The sequence below is a fragment of the Takifugu flavidus genome, chromosome 10, assembly GCF_003711565.1.
Source record: "Takifugu flavidus isolate HTHZ2018 chromosome 10, ASM371156v2, whole genome shotgun sequence".
NCBI lineage: Eukaryota > Metazoa > Chordata > Actinopteri > Tetraodontiformes > Tetraodontidae > Takifugu > Takifugu flavidus.
Genome location: NC_079529.1, coordinates 12,515,488 through 12,530,939, shown reverse-complemented (window position 1 = coordinate 12,530,939; position 15,452 = coordinate 12,515,488). Strand labels below are relative to the sequence as shown.

Below are 15,452 nucleotides of genomic sequence, written 5' to 3'. Positions count from 1 at the left end.
CTTGCTAATCACATATTTTTACAATCACATTCAGTACATGTTTTTGTTCTCTGACACTTGTTAATTTCAACTTCTTTTGCGGTCTATGATCACTGTAACATGCAGTTTAGATATTAGACAATTAACTTATTTTAACTGACTGTACTTTTATTATTTTGCTCTTTGTGTAAACTAATTGTGGGACAACCGTTGTTGCAGGTCCACACTTGGGAGTTTTCAGGTTTAACGTGTTGAAACCAGTTTTACCATCAAAGAGTCTTTGGTGTATAAACAGGAGCCAGAAGAAGCGAGGGAGGGTGGTGGTGGTGTATCCCGCTGAAAGGAAGCATAACTTTTCTCTAGTTAATTATATTTAACATTCTGTAGGAACACTTGATCCTCTTAGATTTGCATGCCTGTTTGCTAACAGCAACATTTAGGTTGAAGCAGATGGTTTTCATTTTAAACTGCTGTTGTCAGTGATTCAGTTTCCTGTCCAGTCTTGTGGGAATGGAATAGAAAAAAACACTTCCTCATTGAGTGGCTGCTGGTGTTGCCGGTACAGCTCTGCCTCTACAGAAGATGGTTATTCTGTATGAAAACATTGCAACAGACTGTTTTTACTTCCACATTTCAGAATTCCTCCTTTTGTTGTGATTTTGTCCCTCTAGAATGCTCATTATCTGCAGGACCGGTTTGTTAGTCAGGACTATTGCACGTGTATAAAGAAAAACTAATAATCTGCTGCTACATAGTGTGAACAGACACATGACACCTAACATTTCAGTCTGGTGCGCTTCATGAAGTTAAACCTTCTAGACTGTTGTATATGGGTTAGACCAGAGAGCAGAAGAGGACGGATGTAAATGTGTGGATATGAACAGGGAGAGGAGCTGAGACCGGGTCTCCTCTGCCAGCAGCAGCAGCATAAAGACTTCTCAGCAGATTGAATATTGAGCTCATGCTCAAGGGAGGAGGGAATTTCAGATTTACTAAGGAGGAGCATGAAGAAAGACAGAGACAAAGGGAGGGGCGCAGACAAGTACACAGGAAATGACAAGCGCTATACAGACACGTCTTTGCTGTCTTACTGCCTCTTTATTTTGGTTGACTCTTTGTCACGCGTGTCCGAAGCAACCCGGCTGAGCCCATGGATAACTTCCAGACAGTTCTGCGCTTCTTCATGAACCAGAAAGCCACAATTGGCTACAGTTTCATGGCACTTCTGACGATAGGAGGGGAACGGGTCTTCTCAATGGTCTCTTTTCAGTGCCCGTGCAACCTCAACCAGAACTTCGCCTATGGGATAACTTTCTTACTGGGCCCAGCTGCAGTTCTGCTGTTTTTAGGTCTCTTCTTCAGCACCAGGCTCTGGAGGCTCTACACTGGCTGTTGCCTCAATCCCATGAAACTTTGTCCCCGTGGAAACTGTTTTGGCTGCCTGAGGGTGTTGATGAGCATCTTCACTGGTGCTTGTGTGGCTCCTATCATGTGGCTCTGTGTGGCTCTGCTCAACGGGACCTTTTATGAGTGTGCTGTGAGTGGGCTCAATAATAATGTGGTGGTGGATCTATTCTGCAAAAACAAGACCATGAAGTGTCGGGAGGAGCTGGCCCACGTGCCGTGCGACCGCTCCAAACTGTCCAATGATGAGCGTTTGGACCTGCTGCTGATGTTCAGGGCCCAGTCACAGGTATGAAACACCTTTAAACACACGTTTCTCTCTTGTGAACCAGAGAAGACATGCACTGAATTTTCAATTCTGACCATCTTTCGTGAATACTGAGAGAATAGGACTTTTTATCATGACACATTTTAGTAGGGAACAGAACACATCCGGTGTAAGTCACCGGCTCATCGCAGGGTGACAACAAACAACAATTCACCCTCACATTCACAGCTAAGGTCAATTTCCAGTCAGCAATTCACCTGTGGAGGAAAGCCGGAGTGAATGGAGAGAATCCACACAGACATGGGGAGGACCTGCAAACTGAACACAGAATATATCCAGAAACACCAGCTTCAACCTTTGACTTAACGACTCACGATGGGACATTTAACATTATTGATATTGTTACATACTGTGTTTCCATTTCTGTATGCTCAGTCTCCCGGTATGGGCTGATATTAGTGACATTTGGTGTTTCCGAGGTACATGTTAATATTTATGGCATTTGAATGATATTAAGTTTTCATTTAATATTACAATCACCTTTGAAAAAAAGTGGTGCAGACCTCAGTTTTTAAAAGCAGCTGCCTTTGAAATGAATTGAAAGCTCAGAGGCAGTGCATCAATAAATCACACTGGTTCTCCACTGACTCACTATTATTGTATGTGTGCAGATTCTGGGATGGTCACTTATCATCGTATCAGCTTTGGTGGGACTGCTGGGGACCTGTTGCACAAACTGTCGCTCCAAAGTCAGTTATCTGCAGCTTACGTTCTGGAAGCGCTACATGGAGAAGGAGAAAGAGCGCTTTGACTCCTTCTCAGTGGAATATGCCAACAAGCTGGCTGAGAGAAACCTGCAAAGTTTCTTTGAGAATAAAAATGCTGCTCCCTTCCCGTTCCCCAACCACAAGGCATGGGAGGAGATATCAGCCTACTACACCTTTTCCCAGAGTGAGCAGTATTACAGCACCCTGCAGCGGTATGTGGAGAAGACAGACAGGGAGTTCCACCCAGAAAAGCGTCCTGTCTTGGATTCGGACTATGGAATAGAAATGAGTTAGATGAGGTCATGTGACTCTCCAGGGATACTGACGGATAATCTTCCATTTGGCTGCCTCCTTCTTGTCAAAGCACAACTCATCACAAGCATGTCCTCAGCCTGGGTGTGTGGTGGAATTCCTCCCTCTAAGCTGGAAGCACTGTTTTATGACACCGTGCACGGCATGGCATGCACGCAAATATGCTCACTGTAGCCCACTGGCAATCTTCTTGAAGTATAGACTAACAAAGTTACAGTACTAAAATGAAACTTATTTGACCTTTGAAAGGTAAATGTTTAACAATCTGCGTTGAAAAAGAGGTTTATGTTCTTCCTAAACCACACAGGTGACTCACTTTGTTCATTAATATGCAAAAAAAAAGCACAAGACAATCAGGAAAGACTTGATCTTTTTTAATTAAACGAAAGTGGTAAATGTTACCAAAGTGTGCTTATATTTAGGGATAAAAACTATAAGCACTAAGTGTATTTCCATGAAATGGACTCGTCAGCTGCATTCCACTGGAAAATGGCAGCATAGAAACGGCACTATGGTTCTGAATGCAGAAAAACAGAACGCAGAAGACAACTTGTTAAACAGAGAAAGGGAGAGGCGTGGTGGCTGAATTAGGGAAGTTTTACACAGAGAAATGTTGGAGTCACTGCACACGACACCAATATTCTCAGTGTAGTGGGAGACAGAAAACAAGCTGAAATGGTCGTCACAAATGTCAACCTTTTCAAAAATCACCTAACAAGCAGGTTTTGCCACTTTCACCCGCTCTCACCAACTGTTTGTTGTCTTCTGGATGTGGACCTGCAGCCAAGCAGAACCTGCCCCGTTTAGGCCCAACAGGCAGGTGTCTGTCTACTGCGTGATTCTAATGTCCTGTTAAGACTCTTCCCTCAACTAATTACATTAGTCTCTGAAAAATTTGTTCCCGATTAAAATGGAGTTCCTGCATTGAGGAACTCCGTTCAGACCAGGATTAACATCGACTTGTCGCCTTTAAAATGTCATTGTCTATTGTATATTACACTGCTCAAGACATAAGGAACAGTTAAAATGCACATTCCAGCTCTCCATGAATGAAATAGTCTAGTTGACTGTTTATTGATCACATTGCAAAGTGCAACTCTAGTTTTAGAAAAGTCTGGACCATGCACATAAACAATGTTTAGCACAGAGTTGCTTCCTCTCCTCTAACAACCGACTGTAAACCTCTGAAGTGAGGAGACCACCTGCTGGGTGTTAGGCACTGCAGACACGACTCAAGGCCCCCAAATGCAGACACACACACACGACTGGGTGAGGGTGGAATTATGATTTACTGAAAGTTGGTTCAGGGCAAAACCAAGTGGTGCTGGAAGCAGACAAACACGGTCAAACTGGAGCAGGCTGGGCGGTGCGAACAGGCGCCCCAAAGGCAAACCGCGAGAGAGACTAACAATCAGTTCAGAACTGGAAACAGGAATAATGAAACAAACTTGCGTTCAGAGGTTCAGGAACCAGGCTGTACCACAGGGGGTTAAACAGTAAACTGGCAAGTGGACCAGGCTTTTAAGGAAGCAGGTGAGGGTGATTAGCTGGAGATGAGTTCCAGGTGTGTAGATCACCCAACAGGAGAGAACCTGGAAGCAGCCCTGCAGGCTGGAAGTACACAGACAAGGGTAAGACAGACAAGGAACAGAAGAGGAGGGGAGAGGGAAACACTCGGGAACTCCTAACACTGGGCTTTTATGTCCTGTTCTTGTCTGCTGCAGGGTTGTAGCAGTGCAGCAGTGCTGGGCCTTTGATGCAGGATATTTAGTTTTAATGATGCGCCAGATCAGACCTGGGACTCTTCAACATGCTGTTGCTGATACACACAGTGGTTTTCCCTGAAGGAGAATGGGAGCATATGTGGCTCTGACACCTGGCTGTATGAGGATGCCTTTCCAGAGGTGTGAGCCACAGGCACTAATGCAACCTGTCCCATCAGACATGCAGGCATGTTACTGGACCAGCATATATTCTGGAGATGTCAACAGCCAGGATACATCTGGCTGAGGGTGTCACAATATTCGCAGCCTTTTAATAATATGCCTCCCAGACCATCATTGCAACCCAATATGAGGGTAAATATTTTCCTGCAGGGTTGTTGCCCTCTCACGGTCTACGTCACCTTTACTGGTGTACTGGCTACTCTCCTAGTGTCTCTTTCTCTCCCTGAATACAGCGTTGGGAGGTTACGGATTCTACCTCATGTTGCCATTTGGAAAGGGAAACCTTGTATGGTCACATCCTGTAAAACAACCTTACAGTAGTGCTTGCCTTATTTGAATCTCAACCATCTTTCATTTGAGCCAGTTGCAAAAGGAAATGTAACAGTTTCACTATGATTTTGCTTCCTTCCTGGATGGGCTGTGATCGCAGTAGTCTGACTCATGATCACGTGTTTTCTTTATTTTTCTGAGCAGTGTATAGTTTGTTTTTATATTCATTACTGCACATCATAACAGTTGTACAAGTTGCAATGAACAAATTTTAATAAAGACTTAATGTGCAATACCATGTCTGTTTTCATAGTTAGTTGTAATAGAAGGCTCTTTTGTTAGCATTGTTTATCTGTGAAGCATGCTCAAAATTGGACATACTCCACAATTAGGCAGAAATTAGTCAATTTAAAAAAATAAAACATTATTCCTGATTCTGACAAACCTTTCCAGGACAATGAAACCCAATTAAGTGTCTCTCTACCTTTGCTCCTATTTAGTGGTCGGTAATTTTTAAATGAAGAATATTTCATCAAATTAATTGGTTATTTCCAACTTTAAACTCTACTATTCACGATTACCAACAAATAATAGTTTTTGAAGGTGAACACTTATTTACCTAAATTACTTCCAGTTGATTTTGATTTGCATTAGATTTTTATTTTTTTCAAACCAAAACTGCAATACAAGAATAACTTCCTCTATGTGCCCGTATCTAAAGAGCTTTATACTATGCCATTGATATAAAAAGCGCGTGCTTTCGCTCACTTTCTCGGCCACCGTAGGTAGACCAAAGCAATCCTTATCAGAAAAAAGAAGCTGATTGTGACGAAATTCACAATAAAGTAAACATTACTCATTCGCCAATATATGTGATTACATGTGTACAATGGGTGTACAATGGGGATCAATTTGGTACTGGCGTACTCCCCCGAATCTAAAATTAGCACTGCAGCCTGATGACAACTCTGAAGACTGCATGGTGTGTTCACGTACTTTTTATTCGGAGGGGGCATATTTGATAAGTGCAGAAATTGTTAAGCATTAAATACCAAATGGATATTTTAATCTAATTTGCAATTCGTTAAATACCTATAGAATAAAAAACGCTATATCAATGTAAGGGTAATAAACGAATGCCTAGACGTATATTCACGTATGACTAGTAGTGGCGTATATCTGTAAAGATGTATCTCTGTCAATGTTTTTTTTTTTAATATCTACACAAGCAGGATATCATAGACGCACGGGTTGAAAGCTCGTAAAATGTTCCTGATGTAACCAACTGTTAATCTTATGAGAGAATTCCACCGTCTTATTCTTTAACCAACATATCTGGCAGCGCCTGAATGCACCAAAGTGTCAGACCAAAGTGTCAACTGGCTGAATAATCGAGCATCTTCCTACACGCAACACGCAGCACAGCACAACCCAATGTGTTAGCTAAAGTGAAGTGGGGATGACTTTTCTAGTTTCTAGTTAACCCGCAGTTATAAAACAATGACGGACTACGCCGAAGAACAAAGAAATGAGCTAGAAGCTATAGAGTCCATATACCCTGAGTCATTTACAGGTTTGAATTTCATCAACTTAGTGACAGCAGACTAGCCTCGGCTAATGTAGCTCAAAGAAAACGCTGTTGAACACAGTTGTGTACAAATAAAAGTTGAGGATTATTAGTTGCATTTTATGTGTCTGAACGGCCTGAAGTGGTGACTTGAATTGGAATTGTATTAACCCATTGATAATGACTGTTGTAGCTTTACATTCATTTACTTTTTAATTCTAGAGATGACGTTCTCTCTCACTGTTTGTCTCTCTCTGTGTGTCCATGTGTCCGTACGCAGTTCTTTCAGACGAACCCACAAGCTTCACTATCACAGTGACATCAGATCCTGGAGATAATGGTGAAAGTGAGTCTCCTGATACATTAACTTTATGAAGCCAAAGCTGTAGACAACAGGAACCCTTCATAGAACGAGGTCTTTATGTTCTCCTCCCAGCTGTAGAAGCAACAATTAAGTTCACATATGTTGAGAAATACCCAGACGAGCCTCCGCTGTGGGAGATCCACTCACAGGAGAACCTGGAGGACAGAGATGCTGAGGACATCCTCACCTTACTGCAGCAGCAGGTCAGTCCACAGGAGATCAGCTTCATTCCCACCTTCAGACTAATCTAGCTCTGTTTTTAGGAAGACAGTTCATTTTACATACCATATTTTATTAAGTCATATTTTATTGGTCATTGTCAATATGTTTGAGTTAGTGGGAAAACTCCACATGCGTGTTCCTGTTGTTGTGAACCACAAACTCCCGTCTGTAGCGTCTGTAAACAGCTCAAACTTCTCATCCAAAGCATCAATAAGATGCTTAGAGTTGTTCCTCAGTGCTGCACACGAGTCCAGAGTGTTAAAAATGATCATCTGAAAAATTATGCAAATGATTTAATCTAGATTCACTTGTTAAAGCCGAAAGCTCTTATTAGAATGATGAAAATGCCCAAGAACCACCTGAACAAGGTGTAGTTTCAGTTTTTTGTTTATGTCTGAACATGATTGTTTGGTCTGATCCCTGCAGGTAGAAGAAAACCTTGGAATGGTGATGATTTTCACCTTGGTGACGGCTGTTCAGGAAAAGCTCAATGAAATTGTCGATATGACGAAAAACAGGATAGAGGAAGAGAAACGACGGAAAGAAAAAGAAGCAGAGGAAGCAGAGAAGGTGGGTAAAATATGCACCATAGTGATAAGTCAGACAGGCGACGGCGCAGAAACACAGCAGCCATGTTCTGTGCAGGTGGCGTTCCAGGGAACGGTGGTCACCATCGAGAACTTCCTGGCCTGGAAAGCAACATTTGACCTGGAAATGACCGAGCTGAGGAGAAGAAAACAGAAGGAGGAGGAGCAGGGAAGCAAGTTCAAACTCACCGGTGAGAAATGGTATTTTATCAGAGTGTGTCTTTAGACCATCTGATGTCAGACAAGCAACATTTTAATCAATCAAAAGAGAAGACAACAGTGTTCTTGTCACCATTCTGAGGTTTGTTTCCACCTGATGGGGTCAGATGCTATGTAATTGGTCCCTCATTAATTGAAGACGACGTTAACAGCTCGTTAAATGAGACTTTTTCTGTGTTGCTGCAACATTTCTCCAAATCTTTGATCCGCTGCATCTCTCCCCTGCCAGGTAAACAACTTTTTGAGACGGACCGCAACCTGGACACGTCCGATATTCAGTTCCTGGAGGAAGGTAATTCAGACCTAATACGCTAAAACAGAAATACTGACGTAGCAGCGGTCTGCTCTTAAACGAGCATTTTCAGCCTGTGCTGGGGTTTGAGGACTGGCATCTCTCTGACCAGCACTTGTTTTCTTCTTTCTTCTTCTGCAGCTGGAAACAACGTGGAGGTGGATGAATCGCTCTTCCAGGACATTGAGGACTTGGATTTAGATGAGGACGACCCAGATTTTGACCCTTTAGAAATGGGCAGTGATGAGGACTGAAACAGGACCGGACCTGCTCTTTTGTGGACTCTCATCTTTTGAAGAAGATACGCTTTATCACGGAGGGAGAAGAGTCGTGAACGTCTGTATGTCAGAGCATTTAGTCCAGTATTGGGAGTCCCATTAACATTTGAAAGGCAGCACTACGTTACATTGAACCAGTTGATTAACCAATCATTTAATCAGTTACCAACCCGTCAGCAGGGATGCAAAATTTTGTCTTCTTTCAGTTGATGCTCAAATTTACCAACTGGAAACATCCACAACCAGTAAAGAATAAACTGGACTTTAAATGTAGCCTCTTTGTTTTTATAAGATATTGTTTTAAAGCTGCAGCCTCCGATTCAAATGACTTCATATGTGATTCACCTGTTCTCCAGCCAAACCACTGAACCTGCTTTGATCTGGAGCTCATCTCCACCCCAGCTTCTAAATATGAGTTACTGTATCACGCCAACCCAAATGAGCACATCAGGGTTGTTTTAAAATACGAAAAGACAGAATTTTATTTCAATAAATAGTTCAATAAGTAGAAAAATGACGATGAATTTTCCCCTTCATGGAATCTTTTCAGCACATAAAATCTTTGAGTTGCTGATCTTCATCTGTGAAATGACAACAGGTATTAGGAGTGTTAAATCCCCATGAAGGTTTTTTCTTGGCTCATCGATGAGTGAAGCTGAGCCGCCTCACCTGCCTCTCCTGGGCTGACAGAACATCCTGAGAGACCACCACCTGATACTGTTTGTGCTTCAGGCTGCCAGGGAACTTCCTGATGCTGCGGACGGCTGTGGCCGCGGTGCTTCTGCTCAGTAACCTCTGGGTATCTGACACAGAGGAGGCCGGATCCAGAACCAGGAGACACAGTTTCCCATTTCTCTTCTGCTCCAAACCCACGATGGAGCAGCTGTGACCTGCAGGACGACAGATATTCCCAGATGTTTAGACTCCTGCTGCCGTTTCATTCATTTCTGCCCCCTTTTTCACAGTAGCTGCATTAAGAGATTTAACTGTTGCAACTGTACCGTGGTGCTGCAGATAAAGTGGTGGCAAGGAGGTGCTGGTGAGTCGGGCAGGCAGCTTGGTGCTCCTGCTGGACTGACTGAAATACTGCCTGACCCAGTCGAACAGCAGAGGGTGGGTGTCAGCGGGTCCTGTCGGCCGGTGGAAGTCAATGATGCGGCTGCTGAAGACAGACGGCACAGTCAGATTATTCGAGTCTAGTGCAAATATTTTTGCTAGAATCTTTGTTTAGAGTGCAGAGAAGAGGGAGGAAAGAATAAACGGTGTGAAGAGTGTACACGTGCACACACTCGGGCCCGTTGAAAGGGAAAACCAGCTGCTCACCTGATTCCCAGAAAGGTGAGCAGGCTGAAGATCTCTGTGGCTCCGATCCAGGCTCGTGTGCCCAGCAGGCGCTGGTTAAAGTGGGATGCACCCTGTGGATCCAGCCCTTCTTTCCAGGCACCTTCAATCATCCTCTGCAGCTGAGGGATGCTTGGTACCGTCTTCTCTGAGGGAGGAGGACATCAAAACCATCGACGAAAGGGCCTGAATGACTGATAATGACCCAAACTAATTCAATATTTAAAGCAGAATGTAAATGACATGAAGGGTTCCATTTCAACTTCCCATTAAAAACAGTCATGTGACATAATTGCTGATAGTATTTCCATCATGTGTCTCTGAGAGGGACATCCCAAAAGATCTAAAGAAGCTTTCTGTGATTGTGATTTTGGTCAGTTATTAAAAACTGGATGTGTCGAGAAGAAACCCCAACTTTACCCTGATAAAACAAGGTCAAAGGTTAAGAGTTGAGAGCAGAAGGTACCCTGTAAGATGGCAGCATATGTCTCCAGTCTGTGTAGAGAGGAGAGAAGCATCTGGAAGTTCCTGTATCCACAGCCCCACCCTTTGTCCCCCACAGAGGAGCAAAAGTGGTCAGTGTCTGCACTCAGCCAAACATGGACACAGTCTGCGTCCTGCGTCTGGTAATATTCATGCAGCGCTCTGACCACACCTGCACACAAGTGACAGCCGGGACGCAGAGAGGCACGTTAACAACTCTTCTACATGTCATATGGACAAACTGGAACAACAATGTTTACAACTCACTACCTAGCAACCAGCTACCTTTGGTTTCTCCACACTGGCTGCATATGCTGCTGAAGGACAGGAAGCAACTTACTGGAGGTTCTGGTTGTGCCATCGTCAACCCCTGAAGCCAGAGTCTCCATCATCTCAGCCTTCTTGCAGTGAAACTCCACAGGGGACATGAGCCCCTTGGTCACGGCTCTCTCCATGGCCCTCTCCATCTGTCTGCAGTAGCCCCCACTGCCATCCACACCAAACTGCCTCTGGGCACATCCAACAAGATGGACACGTCACTAGGACGGACAGTGGAACACGTCTGATGGAAGGAACACAAGTACGTGGAGAGAACAGAAGATGTTGGCTGAAGCTCATTGTACCTGTGAAGCACCAGTAGGAATGTGTTGCTGGTTGCTGGGAGGAGTCGTTTTTAAGGGTAGCGTGATAGAGTAGAGTTCTTATTGTGATGGGGAGATCAACTCAACTAATTCTCCATGATCACTTCTGCTTCCTGAATGCAAACTTGATGTGTAAATATGATAACTTGGTGATCGTGTGTCTGAGCAGAGGACATCTGAGATTGTGGAAACCGCACCTGCTCCTTCCTGAGCAGTTTTACCTCAGGACATTTCTCACTGGACAAACAGTTGTTGAACTCAAACCTGCACAGAGCAGGAAATTGAGTGTGAGCTGCAACAGTGGCGGCCCTTGACCTTTGACCTTGTGCCACATATGCTGATGGAGCACTCCTGATAAAGTTATGGCTCTGCATGAACATGCTGCACCAAGTAAAATAAGCACGGGCCAAAGTCTTCTGCAGGCCTCTGACTGTCCTCTACAAAAGCGTGACATGGCACTTTTATCTCAGAGCTTGCGTTAGCCAACACTTATGCAGTTGGGAGCACCTGTAGCTTCTTGAATTCCTCTTTCTCCTGCTTGGTCTCCTCCCGTCTCCTCCTCTGATTCTCCTCCTCTTGAAGCTGTCTGGCCAGCTCCAGATCGAGCCCGCGGCTCCCTGCACAGATCATCCTTCAGACGTCAACACTTCCTCAATACCTGTACCATCGTAATCAGGACAGGAGCTCCGACCTTCACCCATCACCTGCCCAACTTTTGCTTCATCTATACTGATATTTACATTTATATTTGCATACAACAAAAAGCCTTTTAATTTGCATGTAGAACAGAAAGTTCCATTCTGTTCTCATTGGACCACAGCACCGTCTACATGGGGAGAACAACAAGCAGAACATCTTAAGTCCTTCTTGCTATTCTTCCATACAAGCTAGATGTGGGGACTGCATGTTGATCTGTGGATCTCTGCAGCTCCTCCAGTCACCCCTGAAGCCTCCCGGCTCTTCTGATTCATGATCTCATTGTGTTTCCACCTGTCTGTCCTGGGGATCGGACATTTCCTAATGATGGACCGAACTGTCCTCTGTGAGCAGATTAAAGCTCCGGATAGGTTTTGGAACCTAACCCGGCTGTAAACGTCTCCACAGCGTTAGCAGTTACCTGTCTGGTGTGGTCCTCCATCTTCACGATGCTGTCTCTGCACTAATGTTCTGACTCATGACTGAAGTACACGCAGGTGCACTCTGAAGCCAGGTGGTGGCGCTAGAATCTTCCAGGGGTTTCAGCGTAAAGCGGGCTGAATACGTACGCACCCTGTCTGCTTGTGTGGACCTCAAAGAACACAACTGCAGGTCTATTTTGAAGATAACAACTTTCTAACAACTGTTTTTTCTTAGCAACAAAATGATTTAAATTGTTACTTCAGGTTTTTAGTCCGAGGAGAAAATGTTGATGCTCTATGTTGTAGCAACCAGAGGGTTGAATGACATGTTCTTCAATGTTCTTTTTTATTTCAAAGACTCTCTGCACTAGGATTGATGTACCTGAGGAGTTCATGGCTGCTTCTTGGTCTAAATGCAGTTCCACATGTTCCTGCAGAGAGAAGCTGTCGCTGCAGACCAGCGAGCACATGGGGCAGTCCAACCTTGTCTCTCCTAGGACAGAGAGACAAAGCAAGTCTCAGCTCGACATGTCCAGCAAGAACACAGAGGTGGCTAAAACAAGCTGAACTGGGAGAACACAAGGGCAAAAACAATGGCCACACAATGGGCGTGGAAACACCTGAGAGCCCCAGAGGCTGCCGGGCCTCCGAGCAAGAGAGGCACAGAATGCTCCTTTAATGAGGCCAAAATGAATTATTTCTGTTGCCATCTTTGAATTTTCTCAATTCAGCCATAGCTGATGATGCAGCACTCCTCCACTGTGACTGTTGTGGCCTCTAGTCTTTGTTTTATGACTGACATGCAACAAGCTTGCCTGATGGTGACAGCGAGGGAGCACAATGACAGAACCGGAACCTTGGGGCTGTTCTTGGAGATGTAACTCAACGTGTTCCTGCAGAATGGGATAACTGCTGCAGACCAGTGAACACATCGGACAGGCCAGTTTCACCAGTTTGCCTGAGACACAAGAGACACCACATCAGTAAAACTCAGCATTTTTAAAACGATCAAATTCTTCACACTGTTGACAAATAAGCTGTCATAGATTTTTTAGGGGGGGGGGCAACTTGAGTGACCTCTTGGTAAAGACGGAGGTTCCACTGTTTCAGAATCATCTTCTGGACGTTCTCTGCCAAACGTCCGTCTTGCTTTAGTGTTCTGTGTTTTCAGTGCTGAGGTGACAAGTGCAGGTTCCCCAGCTGAACTCGGTCCGTCCGGCTCTTCCTTTGTTTCCCCAGCGGTCCCGGAGCTGCAGTCAGACCCGTTTTTAGCAGCTTCATAGTCAGGTGAAAGCAGGCGGCCAGGCGGAGCGACTGGACTGTTGTCTGGATGTGCTGCACTGATGTGAAAGCACAGCTCATCAAAGGTGACAGCAGACAAGGAGCACAGCGGGCAGTCCATGTCATTTTCAATGTGCTTGAGCAGAAAATGTGTTTTCATCTCCTCTGGCAGCAACTCCTCCCCACAGATCTCACAGGCCAGCGTGGCTGCTGCCTGCAGACATAAAAGGAATCTTTATTTAGCAGCATAAAGATATTATATTATTGAGCAACTATGACTTATCAAAAAGCACTAAATGCCACAAGGCCACTGCCAATACCTGAAAATGACATCGTGATACAAGGTAATAATTACCTTCAACACTTATCCCTAGATGTGTGTTTTTAATGAGAATTAAATCATTTTGAACATACAGTATAATAGTAATGTGTTTGATGATTCAGTCTCTTGATTCTAACGCATTCTTAGAAAGTACCCAAAGCTTGCACCTTTCTCTGTGAAGTTCGGGTGTTCTATCTGTCTATGTGGGATTTTCCTGGGATTCTGGCCCAGTTTTGATGGTTTTTATGGTCCAAATAGATTCAAATCAGAAAGTGAACATCTCGAATATAAATGAATATGTGCAGGAATTTTAACTACATCAGTAACACATTGGTACCAAACACTGAACAGACAACTTACATGTATCTTAATAAGGCTTTACTCACCATGCCCACCATAAATTAAAGTTTTAAAATGCAGAGACACTTGAACATTATTTGGCTTCCCCGCGTCCACCGACAGCTGCTGTTCATCTTCTTCTCTTATCCGGCCTGGTCACCTTGGTCCCGCTGGCGCCCCCTCTGGTCGGAGTGTGCGCCACCACACACAATCTAAAAACTGGGGCGCGGAACGTTCAGCAGAACCATGCAGATACGACTGACGGACACAGATGGAAACACCTCATAAAAGCAGGATGACATGATCCAAAATGTATAGGATGGGCTACATTTATACATAAAAATAAAAGGTACATCTCAGAGAGGGGGGTGTTGTTGTGAACATTAATCATTTGGTATTCTAAAGAAGACAGAATAAACATTTGAAGAGTAAAATGTATGGCAAGAAAAGAACATTGTATGCAGATGATATATATCATAAAAGTATTTCTACCAATCTATTCTTTCTCTGTTGTAATTATTGTAATTTACTTTTATCTGTCTGCCTGAACAAGTCCTTAAAGTCTCTACAGCTGGTTTAGAATGCAGCTGCTCAGGTGCTGACTAGAACCAGGAACAGAGACCACAATAGTCCAGGCTTGGCTTCTGTACACTGGCTTCCTGTTAAAATAGAGTAGATTTTAAAATCCTCCTACTCACATATGAGGATGGTCTTGGTCTTCACCCTCTTAAATGACCTTATAACTCCTGATCATCCAATCAGAGTGCTGCGCTCTCCAAACACAGGTTTTCTTGCAGTTCTCAGGGTTTCTAGAGGTAGTACAGGGGGCAGCGCCTTCTGCTACCAAGCCCCAGTTCTCTGGAAACAGCTCCCAGTTTGGATCCAAGAGGCAGACTCAGTGTCATTAAAACATAAAAACTAACATGTCTTTTTGGTCAGGCTCATGTTACTGCTGGAGACTGTCTTGCTTTTCTTTTTATAGTTTCACTGATCCTGGATATGATCCATCGAGACCTGAATGATGGGTGGGCTCCACATGAGGACACCTGAAGATGCCCCTGGGCCCCCGGACTTATTTTCATACACTGTATGTTTTACTAATGTTAATGTTGATGTTCTCCGTACATGTGGCATCAACTACCATGACTAATACCTCTACTAGGTCTGTCCATCCCAGGGAGATGGATCCCTCATCTGTGGATCTCCTTCAGGTTTCTTCTTCTCCCTAAAAGGGTTTCAAGTTTTTCTGCCACATAGTAAATTGGACCCCATAATTCCAAGTACAAATAGATGACTCTGTAATCATATGGACCCTTCAAACCAAAAAATGTCAAGAGAAGGGCAGGTTCCCAGTCATAAATAATGTAATTATTATTGTTTTCTATCATTCATCCAGCAGGTGGCGGTAGAGTTCCTAAACTGAATTTCTGACACCATTAAAACTTAACAGTT

General features: G+C 44.0%; 3 protein-coding genes across 4 annotated transcripts; 2 read left to right on the top strand and 1 right to left on the bottom strand.

The window, feature by feature from the left end:
- Window positions 1-1,011: 1,011 nt before the first annotated feature.
- Window positions 1,012-5,241, top strand: LOC130532263 (calcium homeostasis modulator protein 5-like). Of its 2 annotated transcripts, XR_008952291.1 has the most exons (3): window positions 1,012-1,672; window positions 2,323-4,361; window positions 4,455-5,241. XR_008952291.1 is itself a non-coding variant. In XM_057044774.1 (2 exons), exons 1-2 carry the CDS (start codon window positions 1,130-1,132, stop codon window positions 2,710-2,712), a joined length of 933 nt encoding a protein of 310 aa, XP_056900754.1. In that variant the 5' UTR covers window positions 1,012-1,129; the 3' UTR covers window positions 2,713-5,241. The 2 variants fall into 2 exon arrangements, 1 of the variants encoding a protein (XP_056900754.1); XM_057044774.1 differs by having other exon boundaries at window positions 2,323-5,241.
- A 1,075-nt stretch (window positions 5,242-6,316) lies between these two features.
- On the top strand, window positions 6,317-8,748 carry rwdd1 (RWD domain containing 1). Its single transcript, XM_057044775.1, has 7 exons — window positions 6,317-6,519; window positions 6,794-6,859; window positions 6,950-7,080; window positions 7,526-7,669; window positions 7,745-7,877; window positions 8,135-8,197; window positions 8,339-8,748. Exons 1-7 carry the CDS (start codon window positions 6,447-6,449, stop codon window positions 8,449-8,451), a joined length of 723 nt encoding a protein of 240 aa, XP_056900755.1. The 5' UTR covers window positions 6,317-6,446; the 3' UTR covers window positions 8,452-8,748.
- A 180-nt stretch (window positions 8,749-8,928) lies between these two features.
- zufsp (zinc finger containing ubiquitin peptidase 1) lies at window positions 8,929-14,200 on the bottom strand. The gene is made up of 11 exons (XM_057045129.1): window positions 14,048-14,200; window positions 13,136-13,553; window positions 12,870-13,016; window positions 12,441-12,551; window positions 11,448-11,557; window positions 10,640-10,808; window positions 10,283-10,471; window positions 9,799-9,964; window positions 9,477-9,637; window positions 9,145-9,365; window positions 8,929-9,056 (listed from the first exon to the last, which is right to left on the bottom strand). The coding sequence occupies exons 1-11, from the start codon at window positions 14,057-14,059 to the stop codon at window positions 9,009-9,011; spliced, it is 1,752 nt and encodes a 583-aa protein (XP_056901109.1). The 5' UTR covers window positions 14,060-14,200; the 3' UTR covers window positions 8,929-9,008.
- Window positions 14,201-15,452: the final 1,252 nt, after the last annotated feature.

What these genes read in the sequence shown, in the direction of transcription:
- LOC130532263 (XM_057044774.1), top strand. Translation starts at nt 1,130, where the DNA reads ATGGATAACTTCCAGACAGTTCTGCGCTTCTTCATGAACCAGAAAGCC. An exon ending in TGTTCAGGGCCCAGTCACAG is followed by an intron (nt 1,673 to 2,322) that starts GTATGAAACACC and finishes GTATGTGTGCAG; the next exon opens with ATTCTGGGATGGTCACTTAT.
- rwdd1 (XM_057044775.1), top strand. Translation starts at nt 6,447, where the DNA reads ATGACGGACTACGCCGAAGAACAAAGAAATGAGCTAGAAGCTATAGAG. An exon ending in TCCTGGAGATAATGGTGAAA is followed by an intron (nt 6,860 to 6,949) that starts GTGAGTCTCCTG and finishes TTCTCCTCCCAG; the next exon opens with CTGTAGAAGCAACAATTAAG. An exon ending in AAGCAGAGGAAGCAGAGAAG is followed by an intron (nt 7,670 to 7,744) that starts GTGGGTAAAATA and finishes TGTTCTGTGCAG; the next exon opens with GTGGCGTTCCAGGGAACGGT.
- zufsp (XM_057045129.1), bottom strand. An exon ending in ATATGCTGCCATCTTACAGG is followed by an intron (nt 9,965 to 10,282) that starts GTACCTTCTGCT and finishes CTCCTCCCTCAG; the next exon opens with AGAAGACGGTACCAAGCATC. An exon ending in ACTTTATCTGCAGCACCACG is followed by an intron (nt 9,366 to 9,476) that starts GTACAGTTGCAA and finishes GTCGTCCTGCAG; the next exon opens with GTCACAGCTGCTCCATCGTG.